The sequence below is a fragment of the Echinops telfairi genome, unplaced genomic scaffold (genome assembly GCF_000313985.2).
Source record: "Echinops telfairi isolate 266 unplaced genomic scaffold, ASM31398v2 ScPeMD7_7467;HRSCAF=8505_0, whole genome shotgun sequence".
Taxonomy (NCBI): domain Eukaryota; kingdom Metazoa; phylum Chordata; class Mammalia; order Afrosoricida; family Tenrecidae; genus Echinops; species Echinops telfairi.
The window spans coordinates 9,394,258-9,415,805 of NW_022111367.1; the positions used below are offsets into that span (position 1 = coordinate 9,394,258).

A 21,548-nucleotide genomic window follows, 5' to 3' on the forward strand; every position below is an offset into this window, starting at 1 on the left:
TACAAATGTGCTTTACACAATTGATGTATGTATGGATTGTGATAAGAGTTGTATGAACCCCTAATAAAATGATTTTAAAAATTTTTAAAAAGAATAGCGAGACTCCTATTTATGTCAAAAACCATAAAAGAGTTTGTAGATCTCTCGTATCATATAAATGACCTTGAAGATAAAAAAGAAATCTTGTTTATTTTTTCAAGAAATGTAATTATTGATTGCCTAGGAGCATAGTTGAAAAATTTTAAATCTAGGAAAAAATTAATACATGAAATGTCAATTAAAGTGCTACATTTAAAATCAAAGATTTTCAATTGCCTTTATTTTTGATAAATTTATTGTGTGTCAGGCCATTGAACATCAGAGTTGTTTTCTGTTCCTATCTTCTTATTGGACCTCTGCCAATAAGAGTAACCACAGATGTACTTCAGTGTGAAAGTGTTTCTATTATCAGATTTTTAAAATGCCTTTTTTGAGTGGTTGTTTTTAAATATTTCACTGGTTCTTTGAGTCATAAACAAGGAGTCCTGATGGTGCTGTGGATTAGGCATTGGGCTGCTAACCACACACGGTCAGCAGTTCAAACCCACCAGTTGCTCCATGGGAGAAAGATGAGCTGTGGACTACTGTGAACATTTACAGTCTCAGAATCCACAGGGGCAGTTCTACTCCATCTAATAGGGATGATAGGAGTCAGAATAAACTTATAGGAAGTGGGTTTTAGTGATAATGGCTAGCATTGTGCTATTCATTCTAATTTAACAAAAATAATTTGTTTTTACTATGTAAATTGAAGGTTTTTTGTTGAGTTTTACTTTAGTTCTACAGTTTTAAACAGGATTTTATTTGTCACCTGATCCTAATACAGCAAATAGAAATCTCATTTAAAGAATAGAAATATTATCCCCAGAATGGGTCTATTGCCTTGATTTCTGTGTTAAAACATTTTCATTACATTTCAATAAATGAATGTTTTCTTTCAGATTTCTGGTATGTGCTATACCAGCAGCGTGTTAAAGATCCATCAGGTGCTCTGTGTCCCCAGCTGGCTGGCAAAGTTATTTTCCCGGACCCTTGAGCCCATCTTTGCCACTGCGGAGCCCACCAGCGAAGCCAGAATTGGCATGGGAGCAACAGTAGACCTCCAGAGACAACAAAGAGTGGAGCAGCTTGATCGGCAGCTGATGCTCTCTCAGTTTGCCCAGGTGCGACGACAGAGGCAGCCGCAGGTAAAACACAGGAACATTAACTGAATTTTAAAATACTCGGTGGTCTAAGTAAACTTTTCCTCTGTGGTTTTGAGATTACATTCTCTCTCTGTGCGTGACAAGTAGATTTGGACAATTTTCCAAAGAGAATGTGAATCTCTTCTAATGGCTATTCTCGTTGTCTTGAGGAGGATAAATAAATTGCAACTGAAAGATTGGTCAAACTAGACAACCCTGTTCCAGTTATAGTAGATAAGCATGTATTTCTTAGAGAAACACCAACCTAGTTAGCTAGATGGGATATGTATCTGTTTTTACAATCTTGTTAAAGCCGCAGTGTCTTCCTGTGAAAGTGCTGATCACGTGCTCTGGAGTGAATGTCAAACTTCTCGATTGCCCTTGGTAGAAATGAGAGGAACAATTGGCAACGACTGAATCATCAGATATCATTGAGAGTTTATTTACAAATCTTGCTAGACCTAAATGACTTGCTACTAGTCTTTTTTTTCTAATCATTTTATTTGGTGCTCATACAATCTTATCACAATCCATACATATATCAGTTGTCTAAAGCACATTTGCACATTCGTTGCCCTCATCATTCTCAAAACTTTTCCTCTCCACTTAAGCCCTGTGCATTAACTCCTCATTTTCCCCCCTCCCTCCCCGCTCCTCCCCTTTCATGAGCCCTTGATAATTTATAAATTATTATTTTGTCATATCTTACACTGTTCGGCGTCTTTCAAGGAAAGCAAGGGGAGGGGAGTCTGAACTGTATTTCAGACCAGACCCTATGACCCGATCTTTCTGTGATCCAGTACACTGGGCTCTTCCTTGCTTGTCTCCATAGTCTTTATTTTCTGGATTGTAGGAGAGGATATTCTTCTCTCTTAAATCCCTTGCTCCTATCTGTATTTGAGGTGGGAGGTAGATCTGCAGGGCCTCCTAATGTCTTGGAGAAGTGAAATAGAGTATGGAGGCCCATTGGAGATGTGGGACTCCAATCCCAGAGTTTCCATCTGGCCTGGGAAGAAAGTGCCCTTCACAGTGGGCTGAGTCTACAAGGGGAAAAGAGACGCAAAGGCTGTTATCTGCAAATGTATTTAAATTTGAAGTGACTCTAGAATGTCTGATATGAAGACCCATCTAGGAGACTGGTGGAACCCCTAAGCCTATGGTCCCTAGTTGCCATTCAGGTAGGTCTAGGACTGAACTCACCCTCATGGCTCAATTTTCAGCCAACGAATAGGCAGGTCTATAAGGGAAACAGTAACACTAGTGAGGTACGCACACCTTAGGATCATCAACCATTTGAAGGGACAGCATTTGCCCAAGGACCAAGTTCAAAAATGTTAGGAGAGAAGGAGCAGTGGAGGCAGTAAACGCAAAAAGGAGGTGGGAGAGTGATGTTAAATTGAGAGAATTGTGATGAATGAGATGATGTGAAATATGTATGAATTGTTTAGATCTGCTCTGTAAACCTCCACTCAATTTACAATAAAATGTTAACAACAACAAAACAGCTACCTGTCGTGGTTACAGATGAAATACAGACATCTCTTACAGAATCCATGGAGTGATGAGAGTGAAAAGCAAGGTGGTAGATGAGTTCTGTCAGTGAAATAGAACACCCAAGATGAACAAACTATAGTGAACATTGTGAAGAAAGGGCATTCAAGAACATGTAATTGTGCTCATGTGGAACCAGGACAGAGGAAGAAGCAGGTTTTTTTTAACAAAACATGGAGTGACTGAATAGGTTAAAATCAGAAAAGGTGTGTGTCATAGTTCTAGCCTTTCACCATGTTTATTTGGTCTCTGTACGAAACAAATAATCCAAGGAGCTGGATTACTATGAAAAAGAACCTGACATCAGGATTGGAGGAAGACTCATCAACCATTTGTGATATACAGATGACACAACTTTGCTTGCTGAAAGCCAAGAGGACTTGGAGAATTTACGTAGAAAAAGAAAAGACTGCAATTTTCCCTATGAACTACAACAAAATGTTTTTAAAAATGGAAATACAGTTTAATAGACAACATCATGATTAATGGAGAAAAGATTGATGTTATCGAGGATTTCATTTTACTTATATCCACAGTTAACACTCAAGGAAGTAGCAGTCAAGAAACCAAATTACATAATGTATTGGGCCAGTTTGCTGCACAAGACCTCTTTAAAGTGTGAAAGAGCAAAACTTTAGGTCACTTGGAGGTCTAAGACCTGCCTGACCCAAGCCATGGTATTTCAGTCTCCTCCTATGCATGTGAAAGCTGGACAGTGAATAAGGAAAACTGGATTCATTAGAATCACTGTGTTGGTGAAGACTATTGAAAGGACAGTGCACTACCAGAAGAGCAAATAAATCTGTCTAGAAGAAGTCCTACTAAAAATGCGCCTTAGAAATGAGGATGGCAAGCTTCATCTCCCATACTTTGGACATGTTATCAAAAGAACCCAATCCCTGGAATGTAATAACATGCTTGGTAGCATGGGGGTTCAGCAAAAGAGAGGAAGACCCTCAGCAAAATGGATGATCATGGAAGCATAAATATTGGGCTCAGACAGAGCAAACATTGTGAGGGTCGTGCAGGCCAGGCCAGTGTTGCATCCTAGTGTCCGTAGGATCACTAAGTCAAAGCCAACTCGCCAGAACTTAACAACAGCCCCATCCACGGACTATGTTTGACCGTTTTTATCCTCTCTATTCTGGTGCTGAAGGACCCACCTCCATGTGGCTGTCTGCGAGCTGGGGAAAAGGTTTCAGTGCAACAGTGATGGTGACCTTTGGTCTCGGGTCCCTGCTTCTGCAATTTCTTCTGCCGCTAGGTCCTGCTTATGCTGATCCTAGATAATACCATCTCTATCTTATGGTAGGTTTCTCTTGAGTCTACCTGGTCTTATACTTTGGTAGGTCTCACAGTCCTGACCACGTTCTTATTTTGTGCCCCAGTGATAATGCACTCCATGTCTACCAGAATCCAGGAGCAGTTTTAGTAACTGTGTGGTCTTACTTGTTACAGACTTGCTCCATTACCTTAGGGATCGGGCTTGTTATACACTCCACACGGTGTCTTTCACCACCACAATTTGTAGGATCTTCCAGGTATGAATAAATAAAAGAGAGAAAAATCCCTGCCCTCCTGGAGGGTGCATTCATTCTAGCCACACCTTTGTGAAAAGTGTTGCTGCATTGTGTCCTTTTTTTTTTTTAAATACTCACTGCTTGCAGGGCACCTCAATTTGCATAGGTAATTCTTGCCTACTTCAGTATTTCTAAATTCTGAGCAGAATGCCAGTTCCCCAGCTTTTGCCAAAGGCTCTTACATTGAATCGTCTGCTGGCCAGTAAAGAACATTTTCTTCTAGTAAATTCTTTCCTGCTGTATAGATATCAACAAAAATATAGCCATTATATGCCTAAATGTATTAGCTTAATTTCCTGCAGAACCTTCTCTACCTGGCTGTGTTTTACTTCATTGTTTTTAGGTTTTGTTCAAGTCAATGTGATAAACCACCAGAAGTGCTCTTTTAAAGCACTACTGAATAAAGTATTTATTGTGGTTCTGTGTGTGTATGAGCACCATATGTGACAGAATTATATTGGAATGAGTAACTGAGAAAACACACCGTTTCTTTATGTTCCACAATATGTACTTAGTACTTATTATGTACTTGGCCTTGCGCTTAACAGGAGCCCCGCTGGGGTGATAGATTACACGTGGTGTAGTGGGTAATGCGGACCACAGTGTCAGCCGTTCGCCTCCACCAGCTGCTCTGAAGGAGAAAGAAAAGGCTTTTGCTTTTTCATCCTCAGAAACCCAAAGAGGCAGTTCTACTCCGGCCTCTAAAGTGACTGTGCATCAGAATAGACTCCTTGAAGTGAATGATCTTAGTGCTGGACAGGGAAGGTCCTACTGTGACACACTGTCCCTGATACTCTGAAACCAGGGAGGGGGAGCCTTTCTTCCTCCAAAGACCACTTGGATGTTGGTAACATCATTTGTGGACCATACTGGTCAAACATATAATTAGCTCACCCCTCATGTGATGGCTGGAGTCCTGGTGACGTAATGGTTACGAGTTGGACTGCTAACCACAAGGTCAGCAGTTGAAAACCACCAGTCGCACCTCAGGAGGAAGAGAAAGCTTTGGACTTCCATAAAGAGTTACAGTTTCAGAAGCAAGCCTACCCCTGTCCCACAGGGCTGCCAGGAGTCAGACCGACTCATTGGCAGTGAATTTGGCTTTGGTAGAGGGATGGTGAGAACAGCTTTTCTTTGGTGAGGTATGTAATGTTAGCTGGTATTGATGATTTTGCAGGCCTTATATGGCCCAAGGTCATGATGTTTCCCAACCATCCCTTAAATAGAACTTAAGCCCCATCTCTCTTGGAGAATTATCATGTTCCATTTTTCAATAATAAAGAACCAAGCCTTTTATTAAGTGCTGGCTCTGTGCCAGTCATATGCTTATGAGTGTGTGTGTGTGTGTGTGCGCGCGCGCGCTTTCATCTACTCCCAACATCTGTCTTGAGAGATACAAGTATTTCCATTAAGGCTGACAGCATGGGTTGCTTGCTGAGGGCATAGCTGCTGGTATGGGGAATCTCTAATTTGGGCCCAGTTGTGTCTGCCCCAAAGCTCTATTCCTGACCATTACAACCAGCTAGCCCTCCTTGTAATGAGAACTGCCCCACAGTTTTTCTTTGCTTATTTTCACTTTTTCCACTTTGACTGGTAAGCAACTCATTCTTGCCAGTTACATAGCCAATTACTTGTTTAACCCAAAGTTAGAATTTTTGTCTCCATCTTCTATATGTTTTTAAAATATACTTGTATCTCATTGTAGATAACCTCAAGTTTTTATTATTACAATTCTAAATAAATCTATTATTTTAAAACTTGGTACTCTAGTATTTCCCTAGAACTCAGCATCTGCTTGGTCAGAAAGTCATTCCATTTCCAATTACTATATATAACCTTGGCCTCTCTGCATTCTTTATATCAATCATTCCAAAATTTTGCTAGAGCCTTATCTCACTGTATTCTTTTCGGCTTCTTTGGCCCAGTTTTGTCTTCCTTCATCTCGCCATATGGCCACAGCTTAGACACTCGGCTGTCATCCATCTGCCTGTGTTTCTCACTTGTCACTTTGGTAGCAGTCGATTGCTTCTTGGGTCTCTCTGCCCAAGATTGATAGCTAATCTGTTTGTATAGAAGAAGTGAAGAAGAAATCCTCTCCCTTCATGAGTTTGTAATCAACTTTAGGCACCTCACACAGCTACATTTGAAGTAGATCAACGTCCCGGAACAAACAAGGATGTACTGACTGAAGGTAGACTGGAGAAGAGAGCCAGCAGTGTGGACTGCTGTTGTCAGCAAAGCCTGTGCAGGCTAGAGTGATAGGTGGGTGTGGATAAGTGGAAAGGACAGGATCACTAGGGGCGAGCATAGAGTTAATCATGAGACCCTGACAAGGAGCCCTGTTGAAATGGGTAGGATACATATTGAGAGTGGGAAATAATATAGCCTTTGATGGCGGAAGGAGGTATTCCTAAACCTGACAGCAGATTTTGGCTTTGGGATGGGAAGCTGTGACATGTAGTTCACTCCATAACAAAGCGAGTGTGACAGTTAACTCTGGAGGGAAAACTGACCTTATTGTAGTTTGTGAGATGAATAGAAGAAAAGACAAAGAGAAGGCGATAAGTAGAAGGCAAGTTTTAAAATCCAGTTCTAGCATGCTCTCGCTTAACCTCTTTTTCCTGTGTCTTTTCCTTAAATCTGTTGTTTCCCAAAAGTCAGGCCTCAGTCAGCTGAACTTTCCTCTCTGGAAGCACTCAGTAGGTGACCCACCCGAGAACTCGTTCTCGCCATTGTCTAAAGCTGATGGCACCCACATTGAGTTATATGGATTCCAGCTTGCTTTCTCTTGGGCTCCAGACCTAAATGTCCCAGGGCTCCTAGACATCTCCACTGGAATGTTCCCCGGGCACTTGACATCGGCCATTGCTTGGCTAAATTTGCTTCTCCATCTCATCCCACACATTGAGAAAAAAGATTATCGTACATCCAAACTAGGAAATCTTGGCTTGATTCTAGAATTTTTTCTCATAGACATCTGTATATTCCTCTTATCAACCTCTTACCCCAATTAAGTCTTTATTGAGTCTACCTCTTTGTTGTAAGTCAAATGTTCCCTCTCTCTTTGTCCCCACTGCCACCATCATCCCACATCTGGCTTTCTACAATAGCTTGTTATCTAATTATCTCTATCCCCCAATTGACTCTCTTTCCCCGTTCTGCCCAGCAGTATAACTCCAAGAGAGATGTATTGACAGAGAATCTTTCTAATTGTTTCATTCCCACCAAACTCCATAGTAGCTGTATGTAGCCTTCAAGAAATACAAAGGGATACATTGAAATAAAGCTCTAGCTGTATTTTACAGGGTAAAACTCACTGACAGGCATCTGCCTACTTTGTAGCCACATCTCCTTCCATGGCCTTGGCACAGCCAGTTAGTCAAACCTAAGTAACTTTCTCATGGCCCCACGTTGTTTCTCACTGTCTTCCTTCCACATCTGCACTTTTCTCGGCTTGAAACAACTTTATGTTGTGCCAGCCTCCCCAACACCTACACATACACATGTTTTGCTTAGTCTGACTCCTGCTCAAAGCTTTGGTGGTTCCGTGGAAGTGTTCTTGCCTTCCATATGGGTGACCCAGATTTGATTCCTGGCCAGTGTACCTCATAGGCAGCTACTCCCTGTGTCAGTAGAAGCTTGCATATTACTATGATAGTGTAGGGAGGAAAACTGATTTACTACATAAGATTGCTTCTGCCTGTTGACTCCTGTTTCTTGTTATTCTTCCATAACTTCATGTGGAGGCAGTATGGTTGATATGCATCACTCTTTCCCTGAGAGCACCCTGCTCTGACACACTTGCTCTCCACCTGACACATTGCTGGCCCCATGGCCGTGCATCGCCATCATGGTGGTACTCACAGCTGCAAGGGGAGGGCTGGAAGGGAAATGAGGGAGGGGAGGCATTATGTACCTTTTCGTAGGCTTGTGTTTTGTTCGTCTTCAGTTGTACATGAGTTCTTGTACCACGGGATCTATTTGTTTCACCTACTTACATCCTTTTTGTTTTGAATGCAGTGTGTTGCCCTTAGAAGGTCAGAATGCCACAGCCTTGAGAGGAAGATAAACGAGGACAGACTAAGTGTGCATTCCTAGTGAGGTTTGTTTACAGCCTTATGGTAGAAATAATAGACACAGCTACTTCTCCCTGAGTGTGGGGGCGTGGGGGGGGGTGTTCAGTACAATCCAAGGACACTGAGTGGAACCTGAAGACACCAACATTCAGGCACAAAGAGGTTGAGACAGCTATCCAAACAGAGAGGCGTTGCATTTGACTGCTGCACAGTGAAAGATCGAGCTGGAGAGAGGACAGAAGGCAGGTCATGGGGAGAGGGTCTTATGCTATGCAAAGAACTTTTTTTGTTTCTTGTCTTTCAAAAAGTGGTGAGTCATTGAAGCCTTTCAAGCGAGGGAGTACGTTAAATTTGCCTTTATAGAACATAACCATAATATGACTGATGGATTGAAAAAGGGAGGCTGGGGGAAAGACCAGCTGAGAGAGGATGAAGATTGCGTGTAAATTCCGGCTCACTGTACTCATGTTGATGAGGCAGAAGTTGACCACTGACGTGCATGCGTAACCACAGGCAAACTTTGCAGGGGACTCATTGGAGTCTTCCCTGACAATGATTAATTGAATGGTTGTGGTGCTGCATGCCTTTTCAGCTTCTCGGTGACTGTATTTCTCTTTTTTATATTCACAGTAGAAGAAATCCATCTGCTCATACAAAATAAGCAACATAATACAATGAAAAGAGCAAGACGTTTTTAGTTGGGAGATTTTAGCATATTGATAGGGAGATTTAGACACAACTTTCTATTTGGGCTCTCATGAAGAAAAAATAATTTGTGCAGGATTACTTTATAGCCCACACGATCTTGTAAGTAGTGATGATTATGATATTGGCCAAGGAACTCTGGGGGTCAAACAGGTTCTGTTTTAGACGGGGCTCTCTAGAGGAGCAAAACCAGTGGCATCCGTCCGTATAGGTATGCACAGAGAGTAACTGGCTCACCCAGTAGAGAAAGTGGGCAAACCCAAGTCCATGGGCTATGTGGTAGGCTGGAGGCTTCTCCTCACTCCTGTAGTTACAAGGGCTGATGAACCGAAGAGCTGCAAAAACATAACAGGCTAGCAGGCTCAAGTCCAAAGAATTAGAGGTCCATGTGCCAAATGCAGGATCCAGACCCAGAAAAAAAGTAAAGGTTTTTCCACAGTGTACACTTATTTTGGAAGCAGGCCACACCCCTGAAGAAACTTTGGTTGATCGCATCAGAGCTGTGCCCTGAATAAGAGTGTTGTTCCCCACCTTCATCTTACTGGTTGGTTGCTCATAGTAGATCCATTATGGAGGCAGTTATATTGTGTTAGGCAACATCGTGGCGGGTTACTAGGTTCTAACTGCCAAACCACTTGAGAATCCTGGCCCATCAAGTTGACACAAAACCTTAAATATCAGAAGTGCTAACCAAAAAGTTGGTGGTTTGAAGCCATCAGGATAAAAGACCTGATGGTCTGCCCCCTTAAAGATTACCATGTAGATAATCCAGTGGGGCCGTTCTGCTCTGTCACGTGGGATTACTATGAGTCAGAATCCGCTGGAAGACAACCAGCAATAACAACTACAACAGTGGCTTTGGTCTTGTGGTTCTCTAGCAGTTGGAGTGAGTCTTGATCTAGACGCTAACCTGATAGTTACTACTCTTAAAAGATGATTAATCTCTAGAGAACAAAGGTCAGCATCCTATGGCTCATAAGCCAAGCCACCTGTTTTTGTACAACCCAAGAACTAAGAATGGTTTTTATATTTTTATATGCTTGTACAAGTACCAACATAATATTCTTAACTTTGCCTCATTAGCTAAAAAGCCTAAAACATTTACTATCTGGCCCTTTACAGAAATAAATTCCCAACCTCTCCCCTAAAAAATTATACAAGTACTGCCAACTTTTTTCAGAGAGCCTTCCAAAGCACCTTTTTAACAGAAACACAAGCTAAAAAAAAAGCGAACTTATTGCTCTCAAGATAATTCTAACTCATAATGACCCTCCATGAGACTATAAATCTGTATGGGAGCGAACAGCCTCATCTTTTGTTCATAAAGTGGCTGGTGGTTTTGAATCACTGACCTTGCAGTTAGCAGCCCAGTACCTATCCTTTATATCAGGAAGTCGTAATTCTCTCAGAATTTTGTCCATCTCTTAGGTGACCATTTTCTCTATTTTACTGTGACTGTTAATGCCATATAAACCACAACATAAACTTTGTGTAAGGTAGCTCTGTAAAATCTCCATTAGTTTTAGAAGCAGAATTAGAAGAAACCCACTTGAAGTAACTTGGGTTTGGTATAAGCCAAGTGGGAAGTTTGTTAACAAGGCAATGGAACCCATTATCGCTTCACCGCACTGGACTGCTCAACTGTCCAGGATGATTACCGCCTCCATAAGGAGACAGAGGTGTGGCACCATGACTCACCCATGCACTTCACTTATTTCTCAGGTTTTGGGTGAACTAAGTTAGACAGCTATGTTCTCTCACCTGCTCTCAGTAACATTTTGTGGCTGTGAAAACGGTTTCTCTCTATCGTCCCCCAACAACGGTTGTTAAGTGCCATCTGACACACGCATCATTATGATTAATACCCGCCTTACAAATCATGAGTATTGGTATCATTAATCAAGTATTTTAATTTAGTGAAGATTTTTACCGAATTCACAGTCCTCTCAGGCCCTTGCTGTATTTGTAATAGCTGTACTGAGATGGAATTTATATAGTACACAATTCACCCACTTAAATTGCTCAGTTCATTGGTATTTAGTGTATGCAAAGTTTTGTAATAACTCCCACAATCCATTTCAGAGCACTTTCATTACTGTGAAAAGAAACTTTCCACTCATTAGCAAGCACTTCCAATTCTTCCACCCTTTCTAGCTCTGGGCAACCATTAATCCACTTTCACTGTCATAGATTTGTCTGTTTTGGACATTTTATATAAATGGATTCAAATAATGTCCCTTATAACTAACTTCTTCTCACTTAGCAAAATGTTCTCGAGGTTCATCCATGTTACAGCATGTATCATTATCCTGTTCTGTGTTTTAAATTAGCAAGATCCAGGGAATGGAACTTTATGCTGGAAGGTTTCATCCCCTTGGCACAACTTCTGTGATCTGCTCAGTTTCTGGGTAAGCTTCCTGTGCTTCCTCGACCCTTGATATCACTACCAATTCCATTAACATCCTTCCCACAAGACCCGTTTATTGCCTCCCTTCTGCCAAACCGGAGTCTGAACGAGCCAGTGTCCTTCTGCTCCCTCAACTGTGACCAGAAAATAGAATGGAAGGCAAGCTCACCTGCAAGAACGTAGCCCAGCCACAGGTGGTCAAGCAATAGTTTTAGAAATTAGCCCTGACAACCATCTTCCTATTCTTATGTCTATGTACGCATCTATATCTGAGTGTATGCAGATAGTAAAGAAATTCACCTGGAATCCTAAGTGGCCAATTCTAAACAGGCCCATGCTTAAATGAACCAAAGCAGCCTGAAAGCTAGTCACTTGGCGCAAGGTACACTTCTCGGTACTTTGCTTTTTTCAGGTACACGCTTTCATTTTGTGGCTCAATTTAATTTAAAAGGCCTCCTTGTCAAGTCCCTGTGCTTCTTTCTCAACAAAGCAATATGATCAGTTAGACCTAGTTGTTGTATGACTCTTTTCTTTTACGAGCACACAACTGTAAAGCATCAGATGTGGAATAAGTTACCAGTGCTTATTGATAAGAATCTGAAAATTAAATGAGAGTTATATGCAAGAACTTATTTTCAAGTGAAATTAGAGCTGAGCTGTTGATCTCAATCTGCACTTCCTTACAGAAACTGCTGTTCTTTTTTACTACTGTTCGGTTGTTTGTTCTTTTGTAGTTGATTCTACTGACCTTTTTGACAGGTCTGCACAGAAAGATAGGATCAGTCAGTTCGAATCCCTTTCCAAAACTGACTCATTAAGGGACCTTAAGAAAATCTTTTCTAGTTTCCATTATACCTTGATTTCTTCATGGGAAAGAAAAATGTGCTACAAACTCGTGGTATTAAATTTTTTGAAAGGATTAAATGATGAAGTACTTAGCATAAGGAAAATGTAAATGTTATGAGAAATCCTAAGAAATGTTATAAGGAAATGATAAATTGATGGTGCCCGGCTCTCAAAAGATAAAGCATCTGGGGTCTTAAAGGCCTGAAGGTAAACAAGCGGCCATCTAGCTCAGAAGCAACAAAGCCCACATGGAAGAAGCACACCAGCCTGTGTGATCATGAGGTGTCGAAGGGATAAGGTATCAGGCATCAAAGAACAAAAAATCGTATCATTGTAAATGAGGGTGAGTGCACAGTGGAGACTCAAAGCCCATCTGTAGGCAACTGGGCACCGCCTTACTGAAGGGTTGTGGGGAGAAGATGAGCCAGTCAGGGTGCAGGGTAGCAACAATGAAACATGTAACTTTCCTCTAGTTCTTAAATGCTTCCTCCCCCCACTATCATGATCCCAATCCTACCTTACAAATCTGGCTAGACCACAGGATGTATATTGGTGCAGATAGCAACTAGAAGCACAGGGAATCCAGGACACATGATCCCTTTAGGACCAGTGCTGAGAGTGGCAATACTGGGAGGGTGGAGGGAAGGTGGGGTAGAAAGGGGGAACCGATTACAAGGATCTACATATAATCTCCTCCCTGGGGGATGGACAACGGAAAAGTGGGTGAAGGGAGACGTCGAACAGTATATGACAAAATAATAATAATTTATGAATTACGAAGGGTTCATGAGGGAGGGGGCAGGAGGGGGGGAAACGAGGAGCTGATATCAAGGGCTCAAGTAGAAAGCAAATGTTCTGAGAATGATGATGGCAACAAATGTACAAATGTGCTTGACACAATGGATGAATGTATGGATTGTGATAAGAATTGTACGAGCCCTCCAATAAAATGATTTTTTTTTAAATCCTAACTTTAAGTCTTTTAAAAGTCATATATTAATCATTTATAAAGCCACAAATGTGTTCAGAAGCAGACCTTGAAGCAGGCATAATGTTAAGTAGGGACATATTGCGAAAACCTTCTTCATAATCATTTTGCAAGTTTTCCTTCTCAATAAAGGGGGAACAAAAAGAGATCCACAAGGAATTTCAAAATAAAAAGTTCTAATAAAGAACACAAAGGAACCTGTCAACTTCTCAGAAGCACTCTGATTTTGTTTTTCTTGACTTTCGTGTCAAGTTCAGAGTTCAGGGCCAGCAGCCGATTGCTGTGGGAAACAGACATGGTTTTGTGACTGCAGCAGTAGGAAGACTGGAAGTCCTAGTGTAGTGAGTCATGGTCCTCCTGAGCAAGACCAGAGCACAGAGGAAAAGAGTGAGACTTTGAAAAAATCCCAACTTTGAAGTGTTCACCGAAGAACAGGCCTAGTTTGTGATTAAGAGCCTGAGTTCTAGAATGACACCGTCACTCTCTTTTTCACTTGAACTCTCCATGCTTCCTTCTTCATTTGTGAGCTGCCCAGGTCTACAGGAGTTGATAGCTCATTGGAAGTCCATAATCAACACGAGTAATGATGGTGAGTGGTACAGGGGAGAATAAAGGGGCTCTAGCCCAGTGCCTGCCTAAAGCAGAAATCATTTCTGCAGTAGCTCTAACTGGGCCATTGGGAGCGAAAACTGCTCCCTTTTCAGTCTTGGCTTTTAAGATACTGATTAAGAAAAGCTAACTCAACGATTAGCTTAAGGATCATCTTGGCCAACTTTCCGTTTTACAGATTAATCAGCAGTCAGTGTTGTACTCTGCTTTAAATTGGCAGCCTCTGTAGAATTTCAGCACTGGTGGAAATCAATAAGGAAATTGGGTTGTCAATAAAGAAAGTAGTTTAAGGTAGGAATCGAGGGTTGGGCTCTGTAAAGACTGGTAGAGGGCGAGCAGTCAGGAAACAGGAAGAGGAGGGAGGCATGGGAAGTAGAAGGAGCATGTTGGGAGAGCTGAGAAATAAGTTCACTGGTGGTGACTTTAGAGAATCTTTTTTTTTTTTTTTTTAACATTTTATTAAGGGCTCATACAACTGTTATCCCAATCCATACACACATCAATTGTGTAAAGCGCATTTGTACATCGTTTCTCAAAACATTTTCTCTCCATTGAAACCCCCGACATTAGGTCCTCATTTTTCCCCTCCCTCCCCGGACTTTAGAGAATCTTAAAACAGGATGGAATAACAGATGGCATGCAGGAAACGATACAGAGCCATGGGTGTGTTTAGATGAAGGCCATGGCCTTGTGCAGGCTGTATCGTGAGATTCATGTGCAGTGGTGTACACATTGGTTTGGGGAAGCATCAGTGGCAGTGATAGCAGCCAAGGAGCTGTTGTCAGAGGAGGATGGCAAACACCTAACCAGCACGAGACCCCTCAAAGGGAAAGCAGCTCCAGGGTTTCAGACAATGCTAACCTGCCTTTAGACTGGCAAGTTGAAATCGTATAGACCAGAGAGTGAGGGGATGAGAAGCAATCTTTGAAGCCATGAAAAAGAATGAGCCTTCAGAGGCAATATCTATTAAACGGGGAAATCATGAGTAAGCCCCAAGTCTCATTTTTACTAATGAGTTTTGCCTCATCTTCAAAACATTTACTGGCAACAAGTTCTAATATAAGTTTTTACTTTAACATATTTTTGTGTACAGCTAAAGTTAAGGAGGAGGGGAAAATGATCCAAAATTTACAGACAAAGGAAGGACAGATGGATGGAAGCACATGCTATTGTGCAGAAATCAGTAATACAGTTCCAAAGATGCTCTTCCACTGATAGGTCTTAGGAAGCCATCTCAAAGTTCATACCTCTGCAGTTTTCACTGTAACTTAAATGGCCAGAGTTCAAGTGCAGGTAAATCAAGTTAAGACTGTAAACTCATTGATGTGGAGAGTTGATTCTGATCCCTAGCAACCCTGTAGGAAAAAGTAGAACTGCCCCATCGGGTTTCCAAGGCCACAATCTTTACAGAAGCAGACTGCTACAGCTTTCTATCGCTGAATGGCTAGCAAGTTCACACCACCACCATTTCAGCTCTCAGCCAAACACCTAATCTCTCCACAACCAGGGCTCCGAAGAGAGTAAAACTCAAGCCATCTCTCTGCCCTCAAGTCCCTTCTGACTCACAGCAACCTTTGGGGTAGACTAGGACTGCGCCTTTGGGTTTCCAGGACTTTCCGTCTCTACAGGTGCAGGCAGCGTCGTCTTTCTCCCTTGGAGCAGCAAGTGGGGTTGAACCACTAGCCTTGTGAATAGTAGCTCAGTGTGTGACTCACCACACAACCAGGACACCTTTTTAGGTAGTAAAGAAGCCTTAAAACAAACAGTGGGTGTAAATTTCCTATGCCCTAGATCCCAAATTGGAGAGCTCAATCTGTGGAAAATGCTGAAAAGCTAGCTGTCTGTCTCATGCTGTCCCTTTCCCTGCCTTCTTACAAAAAGATTGAGCATTCATTCATTTCTGTTCTCTACCAAAACCAAACCAAAGGAGTCAGGGAGCGGGGGAGAGTTATAACTCCTAGATTCTGGTGGCCTCTGGAGGAAACAGTACCACTGTTGGTAAGCCCTTGAAAAACATGAGGACTCACTATGTGGCATGCCCTGGGCCCATTAAAGTGAACACACTACCACAATTCACCTTTACAACACCCTGTTACCCTCATTTTACTTATGAGGAAACCAGAAGGCCAGGAGTGTAGACAATTTGCCCTGCACCTGTTCCCTATGTAAGTAATCAAGGTATGAATCCTGCTGCTTTTTTCCTAGTCCTTCCCTGCCACTGCTGTGTCTTCTCAAACAGAAGTGTGCAAGATGCTTCCTTTATTGAGTCCCCCCTCCCACCCCCAGTAAAAGGTGGGAAATATGTCTCTTGTCAGCTGAAATTGAAATTAACTTAACCTATTGTTAAAATGTACCCATAACTCAGAAGAAGGACGATCCACTATGTCAGATGTCTCATGCCTCAAAAAGATATGTCACTCACATTTAGTAGAATTACCAAAAGCCCCAAGGAGGTTACTTATATTATCTTTCAGAGGCTTATAATGCTGCCACTAAAGTGGACCAGGAGTATATATAAACCTTAGAAATATGAATAGATTTTTGTGCCTGTGTTTAACCATAAGCCCTAATGTAAGAAAATGTAGTTCTTATGATGCAACCCTGCTCATCAGGAAGGGAGTGCTGAAGATAAATGTGCTATAGCAAAGTAGGGTGAAAAAAATCAGATGGTGCTTGCCTATCAGAGAGAATAGCATCTGGGGTCTTAAAAGCTTATCTTAAAATAAGCAGCCACCTAAGTGAGATGTCAGCTAGTTCCATGTGGAAGAAGCACACCAGCCAGTGTGATCCAAGGATTGTAAATAATAAAATCTAAGATCAGAGGAGTTTATTAGAGTTTACATTTCAACCACACAGTTTTCAGAAAGATATGGATGATAGTGAAAGCCCAAAATCCACTTGTAGAGTCCCCATGTGGATTAAGCCTCTATTGAACTCCCTTGGGCTGTGACTTGCCCCCAGACAGAGTGCATTAAAAAGTGGATTAATGCAGGTAGAGTTGTTTAAATTTAACATCTTATCATTACTTTTCCCTTTTAACACATTCCTAATTTATTCTGCTTGATACTTTCTGCTTTCTTTTGGATTGAGATTTTTCTGTATTTAATTTTGTTGTAGTTAGGGTTTTTCCTGTATAATTTTCTTTATATGAAATCCAGGTTAGGGAAATCTATAGAGACAGTTACTACATTACTAGTTTCTTACAGTTAGGTTGGGGGGAAATGGGGCACTGAAACAATGAATAAGAAAATGAAGAGACTCTAAAATTGATTGTGGTGATGATTGCACAACTCATTTAAATATACTTAAATCATTGAAATATGATATGGGAGTTATATGTCAATAAAAGTGTTTTTCTAAAAGGAAATGTCATCAAGCAAAATACCATATATACTCAAGTATAAGCCATTTTTAAAATTAGGTGCCTCCGCTGCTTTTTGGGTCGGCTTATACGCAAGCATATAGGTACATGAACAAGGCCCAGGAGACACACTGACTGGCTCGCACAGCAGTTGAGATGGTTCTAGTGGGAAGTAGCAGTAACCACACAGCTGGGTTGCATCTTAGCCTATTCTGTAGCTTCCTGGTTCCCTTAAGGTCTCTGTAGGTGCATCCTTACCTACTCTTTCTTTACCGCCATCCCCATTTCAACCCTAGAGCATCACCCATAGCCCTTGTCCTTCCAACCTGGGAATGGAATAGGCCAGACCTGACTTGTGACCTCCTGAACTCTACCTAACCAGAGCAAGAAAGAGGAAGGAGAAACGATCAAAGAGCTGCTGTTCCATTAGAAGCCTTAGCCTCCAAGCCAAGGCACTGAAAACTAAGCCAGAACTCTATTTTTAGCCACCTGATTTTACTACTGTGGAAACCGCTGTCTGTTTTGCCAAGAAGAAGGGTTTGATTTGAAGTGTCTCACTCCCCAAGACTGGTCAGTATGATAAACCACAAAGAAAAAGTTAAACTGAGAGGTGTTAGACTAGCCTGGGATTCTGTTCAAATGATCATAGAGCTTCTCTCTAGTTAATTTTTTTAATGATTTTTTTCCCCGAAGGACATTGCCTTTACTATTTGTACAAGAGTGTGTACAAATGTAAGGGAATAGCACCTCGTGACATGGATTCATTTTCCTCAGTTTTTCAGTATTTATGTTTTTAAGGCATTACCAATGGATCATGCTTTTAAAAGATGTAATTGGATTTATTCTGCACCTCACTGTTCTGCTCATCTCTCATCCAACTAATGAATGGGTTGCTAGTTCATCTGTGTAGTGGTAGTATTGGGTTTGTTCCATTTTCCTTGTTTCTAGTTTCTAGTTTCAACCCAACTAATGAATGGGTTGCTAGTTCATCTGTGTAGTGGTAGTATTGGGTTTGTTCCATTTTCCTTGTTTCTAGTTTTGCCATGAAGCTTTCTCTGATAACCACAGCCTACAGTGATATTTCTTTCCTCTGTATTAGTAGTGTTTATTGCTAGTTAGAAGTCCAGCATGAAGTCTATCACTTAGTCCTTAATCAAATGCTGCCTCCTTAATGTGTCTGCTTAGTTCCTAAGGTGTTTTTGCTTTGTCTGCTCATCTAAGCTCTTTCAGTGCCATAAGAAATGATTAAAAGTCTTCGTGTGTCTCAGGCCTTTGAGCCTCACCCCCAGTACAGCACACGGCAAGTAGAAGATAGATGAGTAAAACTAAATTCATTCATGTTTATACTACACATTGGCTTCAGCTTTCCCATGAGCACTTGAAAGCAATGCAGTAAATTTACACATAACTCTCCTATATGAGGATTCACCAGTTGTTTCCCTGTCATCCCAACCTCCCTCCCAGCCCCACTTCTTTGTGATTGCTGTCTCTTACAAGTATGAGGCTTGTGTTAGAAAGAGAGGGTGCTTCTTCATGTTCTTAAAGAAACTTTTAGTTACCCGTTAGATCAACTTTAACTCATGGTGACCTTATATAGAACAGAAATTCGAGGGGATACCCCCCCAAAATGGATTTTTTTCAAAGCTATATATATATATTTTTTTTTTTTTTTAAGCAAAACAACCTTATTACCTTCAAAGTACTCTCCATTACACTTAACACATTTGTCAAATCTTCGATTCCATTCTTGGAAACAGTTTTCAAACTTATCTGTCTGGATGGCTAATAGCACCTCCATTTTTTTTCCTTCACCTCTTTTATGTCATCAAATCGCTCTCCTTTAATGTCACACTTCATTCACAGGAAAAAAAAAAGTTGCACGGAGCAAGGTCAGGTGAGTCAGGTGCATGGGGCAAGAGAGGCATGCTGGTTTTTTGCCCAAAAAACAGGCACACTGGGATAACCTTGTGAGCAGGTACATTGTCATGGTAGCAAAACATGGCCCCCGTGTTCCACAAATCAGGCCTTTTTTTGGTCGCACACTTCAAAACCTCTAAATAGAAAGTTTGATTAACAGTTTGACTTGGTGGAATGAACTCCAAATGCACTATCCCCCTCACGTAAAAAAAAAAAAAATACAAATGAGCATTGTCTTCACATTTGATTTCATTTGATGAGCTTATTTTGAGTGAGGTGATGATGGCATCTTCCACTGGCTTGATTGATGTTTGCTTTTGGGTTCATAAGCCTAGCACCGTGTCTCCTCACCAGTAATGACCTTGGAAATAAAGCCTGACACTTCAGAGCTGTTCTCTCAAAGCCCAGCATATTTCCATTCCATGCTCTTTTTCCCGGTCAGCCAGAACCCTATGCACAAATTTCACAGCAACCCTTCTCATTCCCAAGCCTCCCTTTAAAATTTGCTGAACTGAGCTCCAAGATAGTCCAGATAACTTTCCCATATCTTCAACGGTCCGTTTTAGTCTCCGAGCACAAGTGCATGAATTTTGTTGACATTTTTGTCTATTCGGGAAGTTGATGGATGTCCAAAATGAGGTTTGTCATCAATTGACACTTGAGTTTTTTCCATAGCTTTGTCCTTGTAAGCTGTGTTTAACATCACAACAGTTTCTGCGGCATTTTTCCTGAGCAGGAAACAAAATTTTACAGCCACATGCTATTTTCTTAAATCAGCCATCAAAAAAAAAAAAAACCTAGGTAAGAGGGAAACAGTTTTTATGGAAAAATTCACTGTGATCAGTGAGAACCTTCCCAGACAATGCCACTGGGTGCACTAACTCAGAGCAAGTTGCTCAATGCTCACCTGGTGGGGTGAAATGTGTACTACAAAAGCTCCTCCCAGTGGAGCTTTTTCCCATTGGGGGGGGGTACCCCCTCATAAACATGGCCTAATCTTGCACCATCTTCACAGTCTCAACTCCGATTTGTGAGTTCATTGATGTAGCTTTTGTGTTAATCTGTGTCACTGAGGAATTCTTTCATTTTCCTTATCCCTTACCTGTGCCAAGCATGAGACCCTTTGAGTAAATGTAAGCAAACAGAAACCTCGCCTTCCTTTCCCCCTAAGAGTCTATTAGCTATTGACTAAGTTTTCACGACCCTCCTTCCTTTTCAGTAGCCCACTACTTAAATCTCCTTAGTACAACTAACTTGAGGTCTTTGCTGGAGGAAAAACTGGAAATACCCAGAGAAGATTACTGTGCATTTATCCGCACATTTATTTATTTGACATTTGTTGAAAACTATACAATCAGAAGCCCTGGTGGACTGTCAGGTAAGTGGTGGACTGCTAACTGCAAGTTCAAAATCACCAACTACTTTGGGGGAGAACGAGGGGGGAGCATGTCTGTTCCTGTAAAGATGTACAGCCTCAAAAACCCTGTATATGGTCACTGTGAGTTGGAATCGAGTCAAGGGCAGTAGTTTAGGATGTGTGTGTGTGTGTATGTGTGTGTACGTACATATGTATGCAACACAGATATATATGTAAATGATAATGCATTAGGCTAATGCATGGATCTAAAACAAAGGATATAAGGAGACTTCAAAAAGCTCATAGGAAATTTCATTACCTTTTAATTTTAGTTTCCCTCAAACTTTTGGAAGTTCCCTCAAATAGGCTTAGCTCTCATGAGGATTTACAACATGATGTAAGATTCAAAGCAGTTAACATGCAATTGAAATGTAATGTGCTTCCCTCTCTCCGTGGAAGGTAAAGTGAGATATGAAAGCACATAAGAGGCCCATCTGATCCCAAACCTTTGGGATGTGAGGTTGCTCTAATGGGAGTGTAGAATGTGAAAGTCAAGTAGTGAAAAAGACAACCAGAATGGTAAACGGGGCTGGTAACCATGATAAGAAATTTGACTTGTACCTTAAAAATATCGCCATCTTTGGAGCAGTATGAAGGAAAAATATCTATAGCAATCTAAAAAGGCCTTACTTAAATCTTCCTCTTTTTTCCAACTACACGTGTATGTGGCTGGCTTTTTTAAAACATGCTTCAAAAAGTAAAGTAACATAACAGGATTGAATGGAGAAGCAGCTATGATGAGTACCTCGATACGGTCTACTAAGCCAGACATTAAAGAGTTATGCAAAAATATAAAATAAAGCCACTCTTCTCATTACTTCTGTTTTGGAAATCGTGCTTATTTTTTTATTAAAAAAATATAGCATGT

The 21,548-nt window shown here is 41.3% G+C and overlaps 1 protein-coding gene across 1 annotated transcript in view; it reads left to right on the plus strand.

Moving 5' to 3' along the window:
* The window catches only part of UBAC2 (UBA domain containing 2), a 203,858-nt gene that overhangs the window by 154,200 nt on the left and 28,110 nt on the right, over nt 1-21,548 (plus strand). Inside the window, exon 7 of the mRNA XM_004704276.2 lies at nt 981-1,226. Coding sequence (XP_004704333.1) covers nt 981-1,226 — 246 coding nt within the window. The remainder of the gene's footprint in view (nt 1-980; nt 1,227-21,548) is intronic.